Genomic DNA, 14,818 nt, shown 5'->3' with positions numbered 1-14,818 from the left:
CAATAGGAATGTTGTCTGTCATTGTTGCTCCAGACATTAACACGCGCCGATGTCCCTTCATTTGCATTGTCAACATGATCATCATCTTCTCCGTCAATTGATGTAGCATACAAATCATCATTTCTATTCATTACATGATACGAACTGTCCTCAAATAAATCATCTTGCTCGGGCTTGTGTTCTGTAATTGGGGCATGAATATTTGCAGTCTCAGTAGAACTATCAAAATGTCTAACATTTGTTGTATTTTCTTCATCACCCCATGAATTTAAATCCAATTGGCATGTTTTATTAGAACCCCATGCAACATCAACTCCTGATGGAACCGTGATATGATGATCCCAAGCCTCTGAAGTAAAATCCAATTCTCGTTTTCTATTCATCCCCCATGCATAGTCTTTTTCGGTGTGAGCCGTGATATGGTGATCCCAAGGACCAGTGTCGATCCCAGAATATGTCTGAGTTGACTGTTCATCGACGTGATACATAGAAGGTCCCGCTTTATTTAAACCTACTGTTCCCAAACCTTGCGTTATTACCGGCATGACCTGCATCAAAATCATAATCACTTACGCTATGTAACACTGGCGATGAATCAACATACAAGTACATGCAATCCAGTGTTGGCAACTCAAACATAAATTGTAGACTATCATCATCTGTAATATAGACATGCTCTTCAAAGTAACGAGACAACGAGCTATAACAATATTTCGTTAACAATTTGATGCAGAATTTTGATGGGTCGATCTCCAGCTTGCGATGCACATAATTCACCAGTTGGGAAAATGTAGTAGACCGAGGGATTTTAATGGGCCTGGCCGCGGGGATACTATATCTAACCCTACCATCTTCAATAATGACATAGCACCTACGTAGAGTAAGGCCTTCACAATATCCACGTCTGCGCCGAAACCTAAGATATAATGTATACAATCATAACAAAATTTAATTATGAGTTTCTTATAAATATAGTAAAATATATATTTTATATTGAATTAAATTTCAAGAATCACTTACGAAATTATTATTATTATTATTAAAATATATATTGTCAAATAAAGTTAATTAAAAATTACATTTAATAATATCAATATTTATTTTTATAATAATAATAAAATTTATGATTATATTAAAAAATTAAAAATTCAAACATGTGTAATTATAATTTTTACACATATTAATTTCTTATATTAACAATTTTAATAATTAAGAATATCAATAAATTTTAAAAGAAAATAAAACATAATAAAAAGAAAAAAATGAAAAATTTACAAGATAAAGTTATATCTTTCAAAATTGTATTCTACATAAGCATGTGATAAAAATTTTTGACCTTAAAACTTAATTTAATTAGTTAAAAAAATTATTAAGTAAATTAATTCAAAATATATCATTGGAATAAAAATATATATTATTATTATTATTATTGTTGTTGTTTTAATAAATGTACAATCGAGATTGCAACTTTGAAATAATTATAGCGAGTCATTTGTATTGCCTTTTTTAAAACAAAATTTTAAGCCAATTTAGTACACATAATACATCAGTTTCAATTTTATTTTTAATTTTTCTATTAGAAAATATAAAATATAATAATGCATTCGAAATTATTAATATTTTATTTTTGTAACTTTTATTATATATGTGTACATTTCTTCATTAAATTGACCTGAGACGTCAAGTTTTTTTTTTTTAAATCAAATATAGCAACAATAAGTCGTGACTTACATTTAAAATCATGTCATGACATGATTTTAAATTTTAATAAAAAAATATCATATTTCGATTAATGTCACGCCAACTTCATTGGCGTGACATGAATTGAAATTTTTTTAATAAAAAAATAAGTAAGTAGGTGTGACTTATTTATTTTTAAATTTTAAAAAAATGAAGAATTAAAAAAAAATCACACCAATTTAATAGGTGTGATACAATAATTTTACAATTATTTTTTTCATCATATTTTTTATTAAATTATTATAATTAATACACTAAACAGTGAAAAAACCTCTAATATTAACACATTCTCATATTTAAATAACATAATTACATTTAAAATACGAACTTCAAATTTTTTTTTAAAGATCAACAATTTATATTTATTATTACTTTCTTATTAGCATTCCTATTAGTAATTTTATAATATGAGTAATATTAAAAATAAAAAATATAACAAAATTATACTTAATAGTATAATGCAACCGAACAAAATTATAATTACATTAATATAATATAAATAATATAATTAAAATATAAGAAATTATCGAACCTTTTCAAATGTGGTTGTACGGAATTTGTAATTGAATCAACGAATGATGTTTAATATCTGCAATAAATTACAAACATTATTAGAAATATTATTAAAAACATCAATATAGAAAGAAAAAACAGAGATTCCACTTAACTCGACGCAATTCTCTCAAATTCTGATACTCAACACAATTATCCAAAATCAAATTCTGAATTACTGATACTTGGCGAAATTCTCTCCACTTCTGAATGCATAAAGCCGTGGAAAAATTGAAGCACGCAAATGAATGAGAAAAAAACGGAAGATGATGCAATTTACAAGTGGGATTGGGTACCAATCCAGAATCAGTGAATTTTTTTAATTTTTTTCTTAAAAGAATCTGGAGATCACTTCCACTTATTGTAATATTTTCATGCCACTTTCCATTTTACAATATTTTAATAAATACATTTTTAATTTATATTATTTTTTAAAATAACCCTTTCATTTCATGTAGTTCAGTTTCAGCTCTCCGGAAGTTAATCGCCGTCTCCGGCATGGCCGCCGCTCCTAGAATCCTTCTCTCCGGAGATGTCCTCGGCCGCATCGGCCAGCTTTTCAAGCGTGTTTCCTCTGTATGCAATACACCTCGACACTCGCTCACCATCATCACACACACACATACGCACACATTTATCGATTCCAACTCCATTAAACTTTCGATGTATTGTCGCCATCTCAACTTTTCAGGTGAACAAATCGGCAGGTCCGTTCGATGCGTTGTTTTGCGTTGGTCAGTTTTTCCCTGAATCCCCAGACCAGCTCGAGGAGTTCAACGACTACCTCGAAGGACGCTCTCAAATCCCTATTCCGACTTACTTCATCGGCGATTATGGTGTTGGTTCTGCAAAGATTTTGTCTGCTGCTGCAAAAAATTCGGCAAACCTAGGGTTTAAGATGGATGGCTTGAAAGTCTGCGAGAATTTGTATTGGTTGAGAGGCAGTGGAAAGTTCACGCTACACGGTATGTAATTACCTACTCTTAAGTCTTAACAATTTTGCTTTTTTAATTTGAGTTACCTATTGAACACTTTTTGCTCGTGGTTTGAACTGGTTCTTCAATATGTTCTGTGTATGTATGGCTTTTTTAGTAGGATGAGTTTTTGCATTTAAGTGCTCGAAATGTAGTGCCGCAATTTGACCACACAGTAATTAAAGAGATGGACGTGACAAAAACGGAACTAGAACTGTTTGTCTCATGAAGCCTCACCTCATGAGATATTGATGTGCTTTACCAAGTATTCGAATCCCTATGGCTACTAACCAAATATAACAAATGAAGTTAAACGCCACATTTATCCTTGTATGTGTTGTTTATAGTCCTTTTAAACCTAGGATGTTTCTGTTGGGTGTAGATGAAAGTTATATACCTGGATTTTTTAATGATCATATCAACATCGGCACTTTGTGTTGAGGGTGAAAAAAAAGTGGCTTGTGTCTTTGGACCTAACTTCACAGGGCATATTAAATAACAATGTTATTTCCCTCAAATCTCTACTGGAAGTTGCATAATGTTTTCAATTTAAAGTGCCTGCTTTTTAGTGTAGATTTTCTTCATGCTTTTGGCTTGTCTACATTTTTTTGTAAGTAACCTTAATTTATTTACTTTTTGATTTTTGACAGCTGATTAGCGCTTGAAAGTTATGGTTCAGGCCTTCAAAGGGTTGTATCATGCATATCTAACATTTTGCATCCTGTGCTAATATGAAAACTCGTGTTCAGGTCTTTCTGTGGTGTACTTATCTGGTAGGCAGTCTGCAAGTGTTCAACAATTTGGGGCTTACAGTCAAGATGATGTTGATTCACTGAGGGCATTCTCCGAGGAGCATGGAATTGTGGATCTTTTCTTTACATATCCTACTTATAAACATAAAGTTCTTGATTATTCTTTCTCACTCTCTCTCTCTCTTTCAAATTCTCCTTTTGCCACGATCTTTGCTTCCTTCACTTGATTTTACTAATGAATGGCCCAAAGGGGTCATAAATAGAGCTGCTGCATCTGAAGTTACTTCTGGAATATTGGATTCATCTACTGGTGACTCCACCTTATCAGATTTAGTATCAGAGATCAAACCACGGTAAGGAATGTTTAATTTGCTGATGTGATATTGTTTATCCAGAGGATTTTGGTAAACTCATGAAAAGTTTATGGTATTGACTTTAATACCAATGAAAACCAAATTAGAAACATAACGAATCAAAAAGGCAAATCTAAGACTTTGGCCATGTGTATCCAAATGAAAAATTAAGATAGGGTCTACCAACTAATAGTTTTAGTTCGAGAAAAAAATTCCCTCGAAGCTTCGTAGAGATCCATATTGAGAATTTCCCAAAAATCAATCATGTAAAAGAATGGCTGATATTATGAGGAAAAAAGTATGACTTCTGAAACAGCATGCGGAATGCAGGTAACACATAGTATTGTGTAAATTATACTTGTAACTGGCCTCAAAGAGTTTAGTAAGTTTACTATCTAAGTGTTTAGTTGGTAGATTGTGGCAGTGACAGTTTTAGCCCAGTCAGCAGTGCTCGTAAAATATCTGAAAAGTGAAATGAAAAATCTTTGAAAAGTGAAATGCAAAATCTCTGAAAAGTGAAATAAGTCGAAGAGTAGGTCTTTGGAAAACACGTGTGAAAATGATTTTTGTAACGTGTTGCTATGATACATCAATATTTTCCCTTGACATAATTTCTAACATGCGGTCACTTTTATGGTAGCTACCATATTGCAGGGACAGTTGGTGTCTACTATGATCGGGAACCTTATGTTAATGTTGGTGCTGTCCATGTGACTCGTTTTTTAGCCCTTGGGTCAGTTGGAAATAAAAACAAACAGGTTTTTGTTCTTTTTCAAATTTTATTCTATCATTTCCTCACATGTGACTTTCTGCTTTGTATGCTTCTAAATTCATGCTGCACTTATAAATTCTGGATTTGCAAACCTGAAGAATGTCATGTAGAGTGTTATGCTTTTTACAATTTTTATGAAACTAAAGCTACTAACACTTGATAATTTTTACTTATGATTCCAGAAGTTCCTTCATGCGCTTTCACCTATGCCAGCATCTATGATGTCTGCTGCTGAGATTTGCACAAAGCCGCCAAAAACTACTCTGTCTCCTTATTCATTTTCAGAAAATGCCAGCTCTGCTGATCAAGGAGTAAAAAGATCTGGAGACAGTAGTTCTGATACACAATATTGGCGGTATGATGACTCTCTTAAAAGACCGAAACATGGAGATGGTGATGGTGAGAAGTTGTGTTTTAAATTTGTATCCTCTGGGTTGTGTCCAAGAGGAGAGAAGTGCCACTTTCGTCATGACGCAGAGGCAAGAGAACAATCTGTCAGGGGTGTGTGTTTTTATTTTTTAAACAAGGGAAAATGCGAAAGAGGTCCAGATTGCAACTTTAAGCACAGTTTACTAGAAGATGGAGAAGGATTTTCTGGAAGGAGATCTGAATCTGGCACTGGAAGCTCAAACAGGTAAAAGATTGTTGAAGTTTCGTTCTATAGTTACTTTTGAATTTACGTGGAGCTTAAATGCCGATGGACAAATGACTTTAAAATTCGTTAGATGAAAAACTCTTTAGTTGTGGATCAAAACATTACTGCAAATGGTAGAAGTTAAGTTAAGCCCTTCACATGATTTTGATTCTCTGTAAGAATCATAAATCCAAAATGAAGTATCATTAAAAGCTTGAAATTGGACAAGGTTTTGATTTAATAAAACCCAGCAGAAATATAGAATCTTATGAATTTGTTAATTTGATCTAAGATCCGTATAGATCATAGTTTTGACTTAAAAAGTCTGCATAGCTTTATGCAGCACTGGCTTGCTATATTGTTATCTTGTGGTTCTTTCCATTTCTGGCATGACATAAATCAACAACTATGAACATATTAGTGTTTCAGGTCCAAAGAATGCTGGTTTTGTTTGTCAAGCCCCAGTGTGGAGTCTCATCTAATCGCCTCGATAGGAGAAGACTATTATTGTGCACTCGCCAAAGGACCATTAGTCCAAGATCATGTGCTCATAATACCTATTGAACATGTGCCGAGCACACTTACTTTACCCCCAGAATGCTGAAGCACGCATATCTAGATTCCAGAGCAGCCTTAAAGCTTACTTTAAGAGCCAAGGGAAAGTAGGAGTTTTTTTTGAGTGGATATCTAAACGTGGAACACATACCAATCTTCAGGTATGAAAAGTTATACTCTTTTGTCCTGGGCACGTTTTACTGATAATTGCTGGTAGTATGGCTTGTCCTGTTGCCCATATGTACCTGGAATAAGTCCTGTTTACTTTGTGTTATGTCTTGTTGCTTGTGTTTTGTTTTTCCATTTGACATTGAGTTTATATTCTCGACTTCACATCATTTTCCCTTATGTACATTGAGCAATATATACATGAATGTCAACTGCTCATTAGCCATCAATTTATATAGGTTATTGGCTTTAAACTTTTATAAAAAATCTCTGAATGATTCCTCTAGTATTTTTATGATTTTTAAGACTCCATTGGTTTATCTTCTTGCAGGCTGTTCCTGTACCATCATCTCGGGCAACTTCTGTCAAAGATATTTTCAATTTAGCAGCAAAGAAGTTGGGTTTCAAGTTCACAACAGTTGAAAGTAAGCTTTTATTTTGACCTCAAGTGCTACTATCAACTCATAGATACCTATACATATAACTGAGATATGAAACTAACCCTAAATAGTGGAATCAGAGTTGTTATTAGGCATAAGATCATGAAACAGATGCAAGTTTAATCGCAAAGACCGTCATATTTCGCTGTCTAATTTTAATAAATAAAACCTAACAGTAAGATGAATGTACATTGTGAATCTGAATTATTAACTTGAAGATTCGGACTGTTGACAGCCAAATTGGAAGCAGTCAAGCATCATTGACTGAAATAAGTGTGTATTTGGAAACAAAGGTCAGTGCCATATGTGTAGGAAGGAGTCCAATAATGTGATTCGTATCTTGAAAAATATAGTTGATTCATTTTGATTTACTTTTAAAAAATCGGTTCAACCAGTATTTCGACATTCTTTTTTGAAAAATAATTTTTTAAATCGTAAATTTAATATTTTGTTCTATATTTACATAATTATTTGGAATTTAGACTTCGTTAAAAATATTATTTTAGTAATAATATAATTTATTTAATTTATTGTTTTGTTTTAAATATATATATAAATATAATTGGTATTTTGAATATATGTATATAGTTATTTAGTTTTTAAACTTTGGTAAATATATTTTTTTGTATATTTATATGCATCTTATACGAATGTTTAGATTTTAAACTTGGATAAATAGCTTTTTTATTATTTATACACATTTAAAATATATTATTTATGATATTATATTATTATTTATATAATATAATGGCTTTCTGGTCTGACTATCGGTGTTTAGCTTCGATCACCGATCCGGTTGATAAGTATATATTTTTTTATTATTTATACACATTTAAAGTTCTTCCTAGTGATTTTTAATCATTATTTAAGGTTTTATGATTATGTCGGTGTTTAGCTTCGATCACCGATCCTGTTGATAAGTATATATATTTTTATTATTTATACACATTTAAAGTTCTTCCTAATTATTCTTAAATCATTATTTAAGGTTTTATGATTATACTTGTGTCCGTCGTCCACTCGTTGATGACGCCTCGATCTGCGTGTCCCTCGAGTCGACACTAGCTCCGAAGCTTCCCGACACTGAAATGCCCTTGAAACTTGCTAAAAAATATAAGGTATATGAAGTTTGAATAAAGTGAGAATTGGTGAAACACTAACACCGTATATTTCTTATAATGTAGAGTCTACAAGGATTAAATAAACAACTAAGGAGATACGATAACTTAATCCTAGGAATTTAAAATACAAAGATACAAATAAAGAAAGAGAAAATGATTGATAAGTTCCTATCCAACAAAGTAAATAGGATCAACACTCCTTCTCAAGGTGAGTTGTATATATTGATCATTCCCAGCTTGGAACTCAATTCATAAAATGTTGGATGAAACATAGCCTTGGTTAGTATGTCTGCCACTTGTAGTTGAGTAGGAACGTAGGTGACAATAATAATCTCATCCTCAATCTTCTCACTAATGAAGTGATGGTCTACTCAACATGTTTCGTCCAATCATGGTGTACTGGATTATTTGATATGCTGATAGCTGCTTGATTATCACACAACAATTCAACTGGGGGATTTTCTTCCACTTTTAACTCGGTTAGCAATCTTCTGAGCCACATCCCCTCACAGATCCCATGGGCCAATGTTCAAAATTCAGCTTCCGCACTGCTGCGGGCAATGACAGGTTGCTTCTTACTTCGCCATATCATTAGGTTTCCCTGTACAAATGTACAATACCCTGATGTGGAATGTCAGTCTGTAGGGTTTCCAGCCCAATCAGCATCACTATAGACTTTAGTTTTTCGTTCTATAGTTTTTCTGAGTAGAAGTCCTTTACCAGGAAGCCATTTGAGGTACCTCAACACACGATATATAGCAGCCATATGTTCCTCAGTCGGGTTGTTCATGATGTAAGATCATTGGCGTTCCATGTATTGTTATTTTCTAATGCCTTTATTTCATCAAGGACTACAATTTTCCAATTTGGATCATCTAAAGCATGATCTATGGTGGGGGGAATTTGGACCTGATCTAAATTGAAAAGAAAAGCACAATACGTAGGTGAAAAACGTCAAATGAGACGAAGTTGCCTATAGGGTGCCGTGTGTATGATCGAATTCCTTTTCGTAGAACGATAGGTCTTTCATCAAGGCTATCAACAAGATCACTGTTGTTAATCACATGAGTATCAGTAATGATTAATTCTTGTGAGTGTGTACTTGAATTTTTTATTGGAGAGATTTCATTAACAGTCTTAATTTGTGCGGGTACTTGTATAGTCTCTTGACGATGATGGTTTCTTCCAGAATTGGTATGAATTGGCTCATGGAGGTTGAGTTTTCTAGGAACCGATGGTGGATCTGGTGGCGTAATATTAGATGTAATAGGCTCTATATAAGGAATGGATGGTATTGTGGATTCCCAACTGCTCGGTTCATTGATGGTTGACTCCCCCTAAATTGAGGAGCCTGGGTAGAATGGCTGAGATTCAAAGAAGGTAACATCCATAGAGGTGTAGTATTGTTTTGTGATGGGTGAATAGCATTTGTACCCTTTCTGGTGTAGAGAATAGCCGAGAAAGATACACTTGACAACACGTGGTTCAAGTTTACCGCGGTGATGTGAGTGTATATGGACAAAAGAGGAACAACCAAACACTTCATTAATTAAATGAGAAGAAGGATAAGTTTATAGGAAGGTCTGGATGGGAGTTTTAAACTGCAGTATCCTTGAGGGCATTTATTTATCAGGTAAGTGATAGTTAGTATTGCATCACCCCAATGGTATTGGTGAACATTTGAGGTAAAGAGTAATGCACGAGCAACCTCAAGAGGATGGCGATTTTTCAGCTCAGAGACCCCATTTTGTTGTGAAGAGTCTACACATGAGCTTTGGTGAATAATCCCATGTGATTGCAGATAACTCCCCAACACATAGTTGAAATAATCACTGGGCCCGATCAATGCGTAGCACACGAATATGAGAAGAAAATTGTGTGTTGATAACTGAATGTAAATGTTTAAAGATCTGAGCACTTTCTGATTTATTTTTCATGAGGAAGACCCAAGATAGACGTGTCTGATCATCGATAAATAAGATAAGCCAGCGAGTCCGTCTAAGGTTGGGGGTATTTGATGGTCCCCAAATATCACTATGGATAAGGGAAAAAGACGAAGATGGTTTATAACAATTGGGTCTAAAAGATGCACGATAATGTTTGGAAAACTGAAAGACATCACATTGAAAATGAATAGAAATTTTATTACGAAATAAGTCAACAAACAACTTCTTATGATACAATGGATTGGGATGACTAAACGGTAATGCGATACTAAAATATCCCTAATCTTATTTGAACTCAAAGCAGAAACAGAGTGAAGTAATGATAGTGGGGCAGAAAGTTTGTCTAAGGGAGCATCTGTCTTGAGAATGTAAAATCCCGCAGAAAGTTCAGCACTGTCAATCGTCTTCCTTGATGTCACATCCTGGAAAGCACACGAATTACCCAACAACTTATTCGAGTAGCCAAGTTCATGATTCAGTTTACTAACTGACAGTAGATTACAAGCAAGGTCGGGCACATATAAGACTAAATGAAGGCAGATATCCTTAGGTAATTGAATGGAGCCATAACCAGTCACAGTGGAGACCCATTGGCTATTCTTACTGTATTAGGGGCGTTGCACTGACGAAAGTTATGAAAGTGGCTGAGGCACCCGATCATATGGTCGGATGCGCCTGAATCGATTTTCCAATAGGATGACAGATCATGCTGTGAAGATGAAAAGAAGGCAATACTTGAATGAGCCACATTACCGGTGCCACTTAGAGACGGAGTGGGTGTGACAAGAGGCTGTCCAAACAACTTCTGAAGAGCATCAAGTTGTTCCTTCGTGAATGGTTGCTGCTCTGGAGGTGAAGGATCAAGAACAACTGTGTTTGCACGTCTCTCTGGCGCTGGCTTCCAATCAAATTTTATAGCACGTATCCAGCGTGCTATATGCTTTTTCTTATTTAATTTTTTTAACAATATTCTAGTCAAATCTTGCAGTCATGCACTTCATCATGGCTTGAAGTGTCTGATTGCTTTCTTTCTAATCCATCACATCTCTATATTAACTGGCCAATTTCTCACTAATGCAACCTTTGTTCACTTTCCTTTTTGCTTTATAAGTGTATGTATCCCTTCTAGCCTCAAATGAAGCCAATCATATCCTTTGATCTCTCCCAACTCTCATGTAATTGATTTCTGAAATTATGATGTAAAGATCTTCCTTTGGACTGTAATATTTGAACAGAATTTTCCATCTAAATCTCAAACTTGCAATATACCATTTTTGAAATGACCGTTATTATTTTTAAAACCCGCCTACACTTGCTAGCAACCGTTAATTCAAATCCGCATATCACCGTTTTCCTGATTCCTTGATATTTTTCATCCTTTCTTATTTGTCTTATCTTTAAGATACTTGTCCTTTTTTGCTGCTGCTTGTTCTACATGTTGATCCTGGGTAAAATTCTCATGTGCAGTAAATGAGTTTGGGTATTATGGACACTTTGGTGTGTTCGAAGTTGGGGGCTTCAGTTGTATGCTATGTGCTGGTCATTGGCCCCTCTTTCCAATTCCCGAATTATATCTCCAAAATATTATTGGTATCATGAAATATTATTGAAAACTACTGACTGTGTTACAATCTGTGGCTACCATTATGGCTTCCCTTGAGGTTGAATGGTTGATCAACCCGAAAATTACTTTCTTAATTAATGGCCTGTGGTATTAGCAATTACTAGTGAGTCATGACATGAAGGAACAAGCAGATATCAAGCGAGTGCAATGAGCCAAAACTTGAGTGAGGAAAAGTATTGAGTACTAGATTTTACTTTGGGCATGACAAGATAGATGAAGACTCTTAAATCTTTGAAAGCTTGTACAGGACTAGGATGTCTTGCCCTCCGAGTGATTATAAACTTCTATATTTGTTAATTAATTTCATTTCTTATAAAAACATAGTCAAGGACGGTTTAACTTCATTTTTTCGTGAACTAATGATTCCAAGACTCCAAATATAGTACCCCCGGGACAGGTATCCTCTAGAAATTCTTTCATTGGAAAAACAACAATTTTAATCTTTATCCAATGTTAAACTGGATAACAAGCTCTGTAAAGTTATTGGTACTCAAAGATAAGTGTTCTTAGACCTTAGTAAGAATGGAACACCTCTTGCCCTATCAGGTGCTTCTATGGTTTTTCTTCCATGTTAGTTCGTACATATCAGGGGCTGCTAAGAATGAACGTAAAGTTGTGTTTTTTTTTTTTATCATTAACACTTTCACTTTATCTCTTTCTTTATTTTCTATTCAGATGATAATAGTTCTGAAGGACGGAAATTACTGCAGATGCATCTCGATAAGAATCAGAGTTTATTTTATGTGGAAGCTCCTGGGGGAACATTCATGTCGCATGTCATCGAGGAGAATGAAAAATTTCCTGCTCAGTTTGGTCGCGAGGTAAGAATATGAAACTGCTACAAAACAAAGTTTGCAACTTCTCGACTTCAAAAGTTACGTTGAACTCTAAAAAAACTTTAGAAGTAATGCCATCAAATTATGCTCTATACTTGTTTCCAACCAATGTTGCTTTTTACTTTGTGTACGATATCATATCCCGTATAACACAATTGCACGATTCACGTAACTCTGGATCCTAATCTGGGCCCGATCTTTTAGAAAGCGATACAAGCTTGCTAGTGCTTGATTGAGTTCAGTAGCACCAACTTACAACTAAAAATCCGCGCTAACAAAACTATAAGTTTCTTATCGTTATCTTATTTTTTTTAGTGAAAACACATGCTTTCCCTCCTAGTGGTACATTTTTTTCGGATTTTTTCAGCATCCTAATATCAGGTTGCTTTTTAGTGGACTGCTCATTCAACTTGTCGAAACCTAGATGCAAAGTCGGCCCCCTTTTTATTGACTTCCACAATTTCTGTCAACTCGACAAACCTCGATGCGAGATCAGCTCCCCTTTTTTGGGAACTTCCGTAATTTCAACTTCATCTCCGAACATGAATTTTTGGTCATCTTAACTTTACAACGTTTGTTATTGTAGGTTCTGGCTGGGTTGTTGAATATAGCCGATAAGGCTGATTGGAGGAATTGCCAACTGACCAAAGATGAAGAAACAAAAATGGCTGACGATTTTAAATGTCGATTTGAGGAGTATGATCCAAACAACTGATACAAGAGCAAGTAAGTCAACCTCATTTACAAATATACCTTTTTTTAATTACAACAGGGGAGTGGGGGTATTATGCTTTTACTTGCTTTCGTACCATGTCCTCTCATTACCATAAAGAGTTCTTGGACTCAAGTGAGATGGAAAGGCATTTTCTGTGTTATGAATATTGAATTATATATACAAATGTACACGATTTATTTGCTTTATGCTAGCCCCCAATAGTAAAGATAAACAATGAAATTCAAACATTGAATTCAAATGTTGGAGAGAGATATCCGTCGGGACGTTCTCTTCTATCTATCAGGGACTATGCCAATCCAACCATCAGGTGGTGGCTGTAAGTATACTTTTCATTTTTGTTTTATTGTAATTTGGTTTGTTTTTATTGTTTTAAAATAAATTTTGGTTTGGTGAAAATAGTTTAACGTGGGAACTCCTTTATTAATTTAATCATATTTCAAATCCATATGCACAAGTAAATAATACACGATAAATTATATACTGATAATTGAGAATTAAATATAATTAGTTGTGGATAAATAATCAATCCTATTACTTACAAATAATTATTGGGATCATGAAAAAAAAGTAAGAAATACGAAGGATAAATTTTATATCAATATAAGTTGATTTAATATTTAATTTTTTTAAGCACTGAGATTAGAAAAAGGATCACGTTGGTATATTATTTCTTTTTATGTTGGTTACAAAGACATGACGTGGCATATTTGACATAGGTATCACAGTGTGTTTCAATAAGGTAAGTTTAAGGAGTATGTCTTTTGTGAGATGGTTTTACGAATCTTTATCAGTGAGACAAGTCAATTTTACCGATATTCACAATAAAAAGTAATAATTTTTTCATGGATGATCCAAATAATAGATATGTTTAAACCCGTGAAATCGTTGCACATGAGTTTTTGTCTTGTTTAAGATAGTAGCAGTCTCAAAGATAATGATTGAATAAATCTTTCAACGCAAGAAATGTGTTAATTGAGGTGTTCGTGTAAGAACACGGATCACATAAAATTTACGATATACGGTAAGCCACAACTACGTATTAGAATAACGAAATTACGCCAAGATAAAATTATTGTCATACTCTCGCCAAAGTAAAATTTCACAGCTATTGTAAGGCCACGAAAAATAACGATATGAAATAAAATAATATATATATATATATATATGACAAAAATATATAAATGTACATATATTTATACAAATGGGTACACTCATGTATGCATATATACATGTATATTCGTATTTAAATGACAAAAACTTTATAAAATACTATATATATATATTATTTACTTATATAATAATATTTAGAATAAAGTATATCATCATAAAAAGGTGAAATGGTGAAGCAAATTTCAACCGTAGAGTAAACGCAACTTGCCTTTGTAATCATTCTATTGCTTATAATAATCCTTGCGATGTGTCACCACAATCGGACAAATTGTCCAGCCTCACCTTTTATTACAGAAAGATATAGATTTTGTTTCCAAAGTCTTCCTTTTGAAAAGATGGCTCTATATTGTCTAAATAAGCATCATTAGCGTAAATATTTCTCCGCAATATATTTTATATTGCTATTGTTACTAATGTTTGTTAAATAATGACTGCGTAATAGGAA

The 14,818-nt window shown here is 33.7% G+C and overlaps 1 protein-coding gene across 1 annotated transcript; it reads left to right on the top strand.

The window, feature by feature from the left end:
* Positions 1 to 2,731: 2,731 nt before the first annotated feature.
* On the top strand, positions 2,732 to 13,383 carry LOC142505488 (zinc finger CCCH domain-containing protein 64). Its single transcript, XM_075618473.1, is given in 11 exon segments — positions 2,732 to 2,868; positions 2,984 to 3,257; positions 4,016 to 4,145; positions 4,252 to 4,371; positions 5,012 to 5,129; positions 5,326 to 5,777; positions 6,207 to 6,375; positions 6,377 to 6,493; positions 6,832 to 6,925; positions 12,307 to 12,452; positions 13,054 to 13,383. Coding segments are annotated over 11 exon segments (1,827 nt in total). The 5' UTR covers positions 2,732 to 2,790; the 3' UTR covers positions 13,183 to 13,383.
* Positions 13,384 to 14,818: the final 1,435 nt, after the last annotated feature.

This window comes from Primulina tabacum, chromosome 10 (assembly GCF_025594145.1).
Source record: "Primulina tabacum isolate GXHZ01 chromosome 10, ASM2559414v2, whole genome shotgun sequence".
Classification (NCBI taxonomy): Eukaryota; Viridiplantae; Streptophyta; class Magnoliopsida; order Lamiales; family Gesneriaceae; genus Primulina; species Primulina tabacum.
Note: the sequence above shows the minus strand (reverse complement) of the source record. Positions and strands in the feature narration are given on the sequence as shown.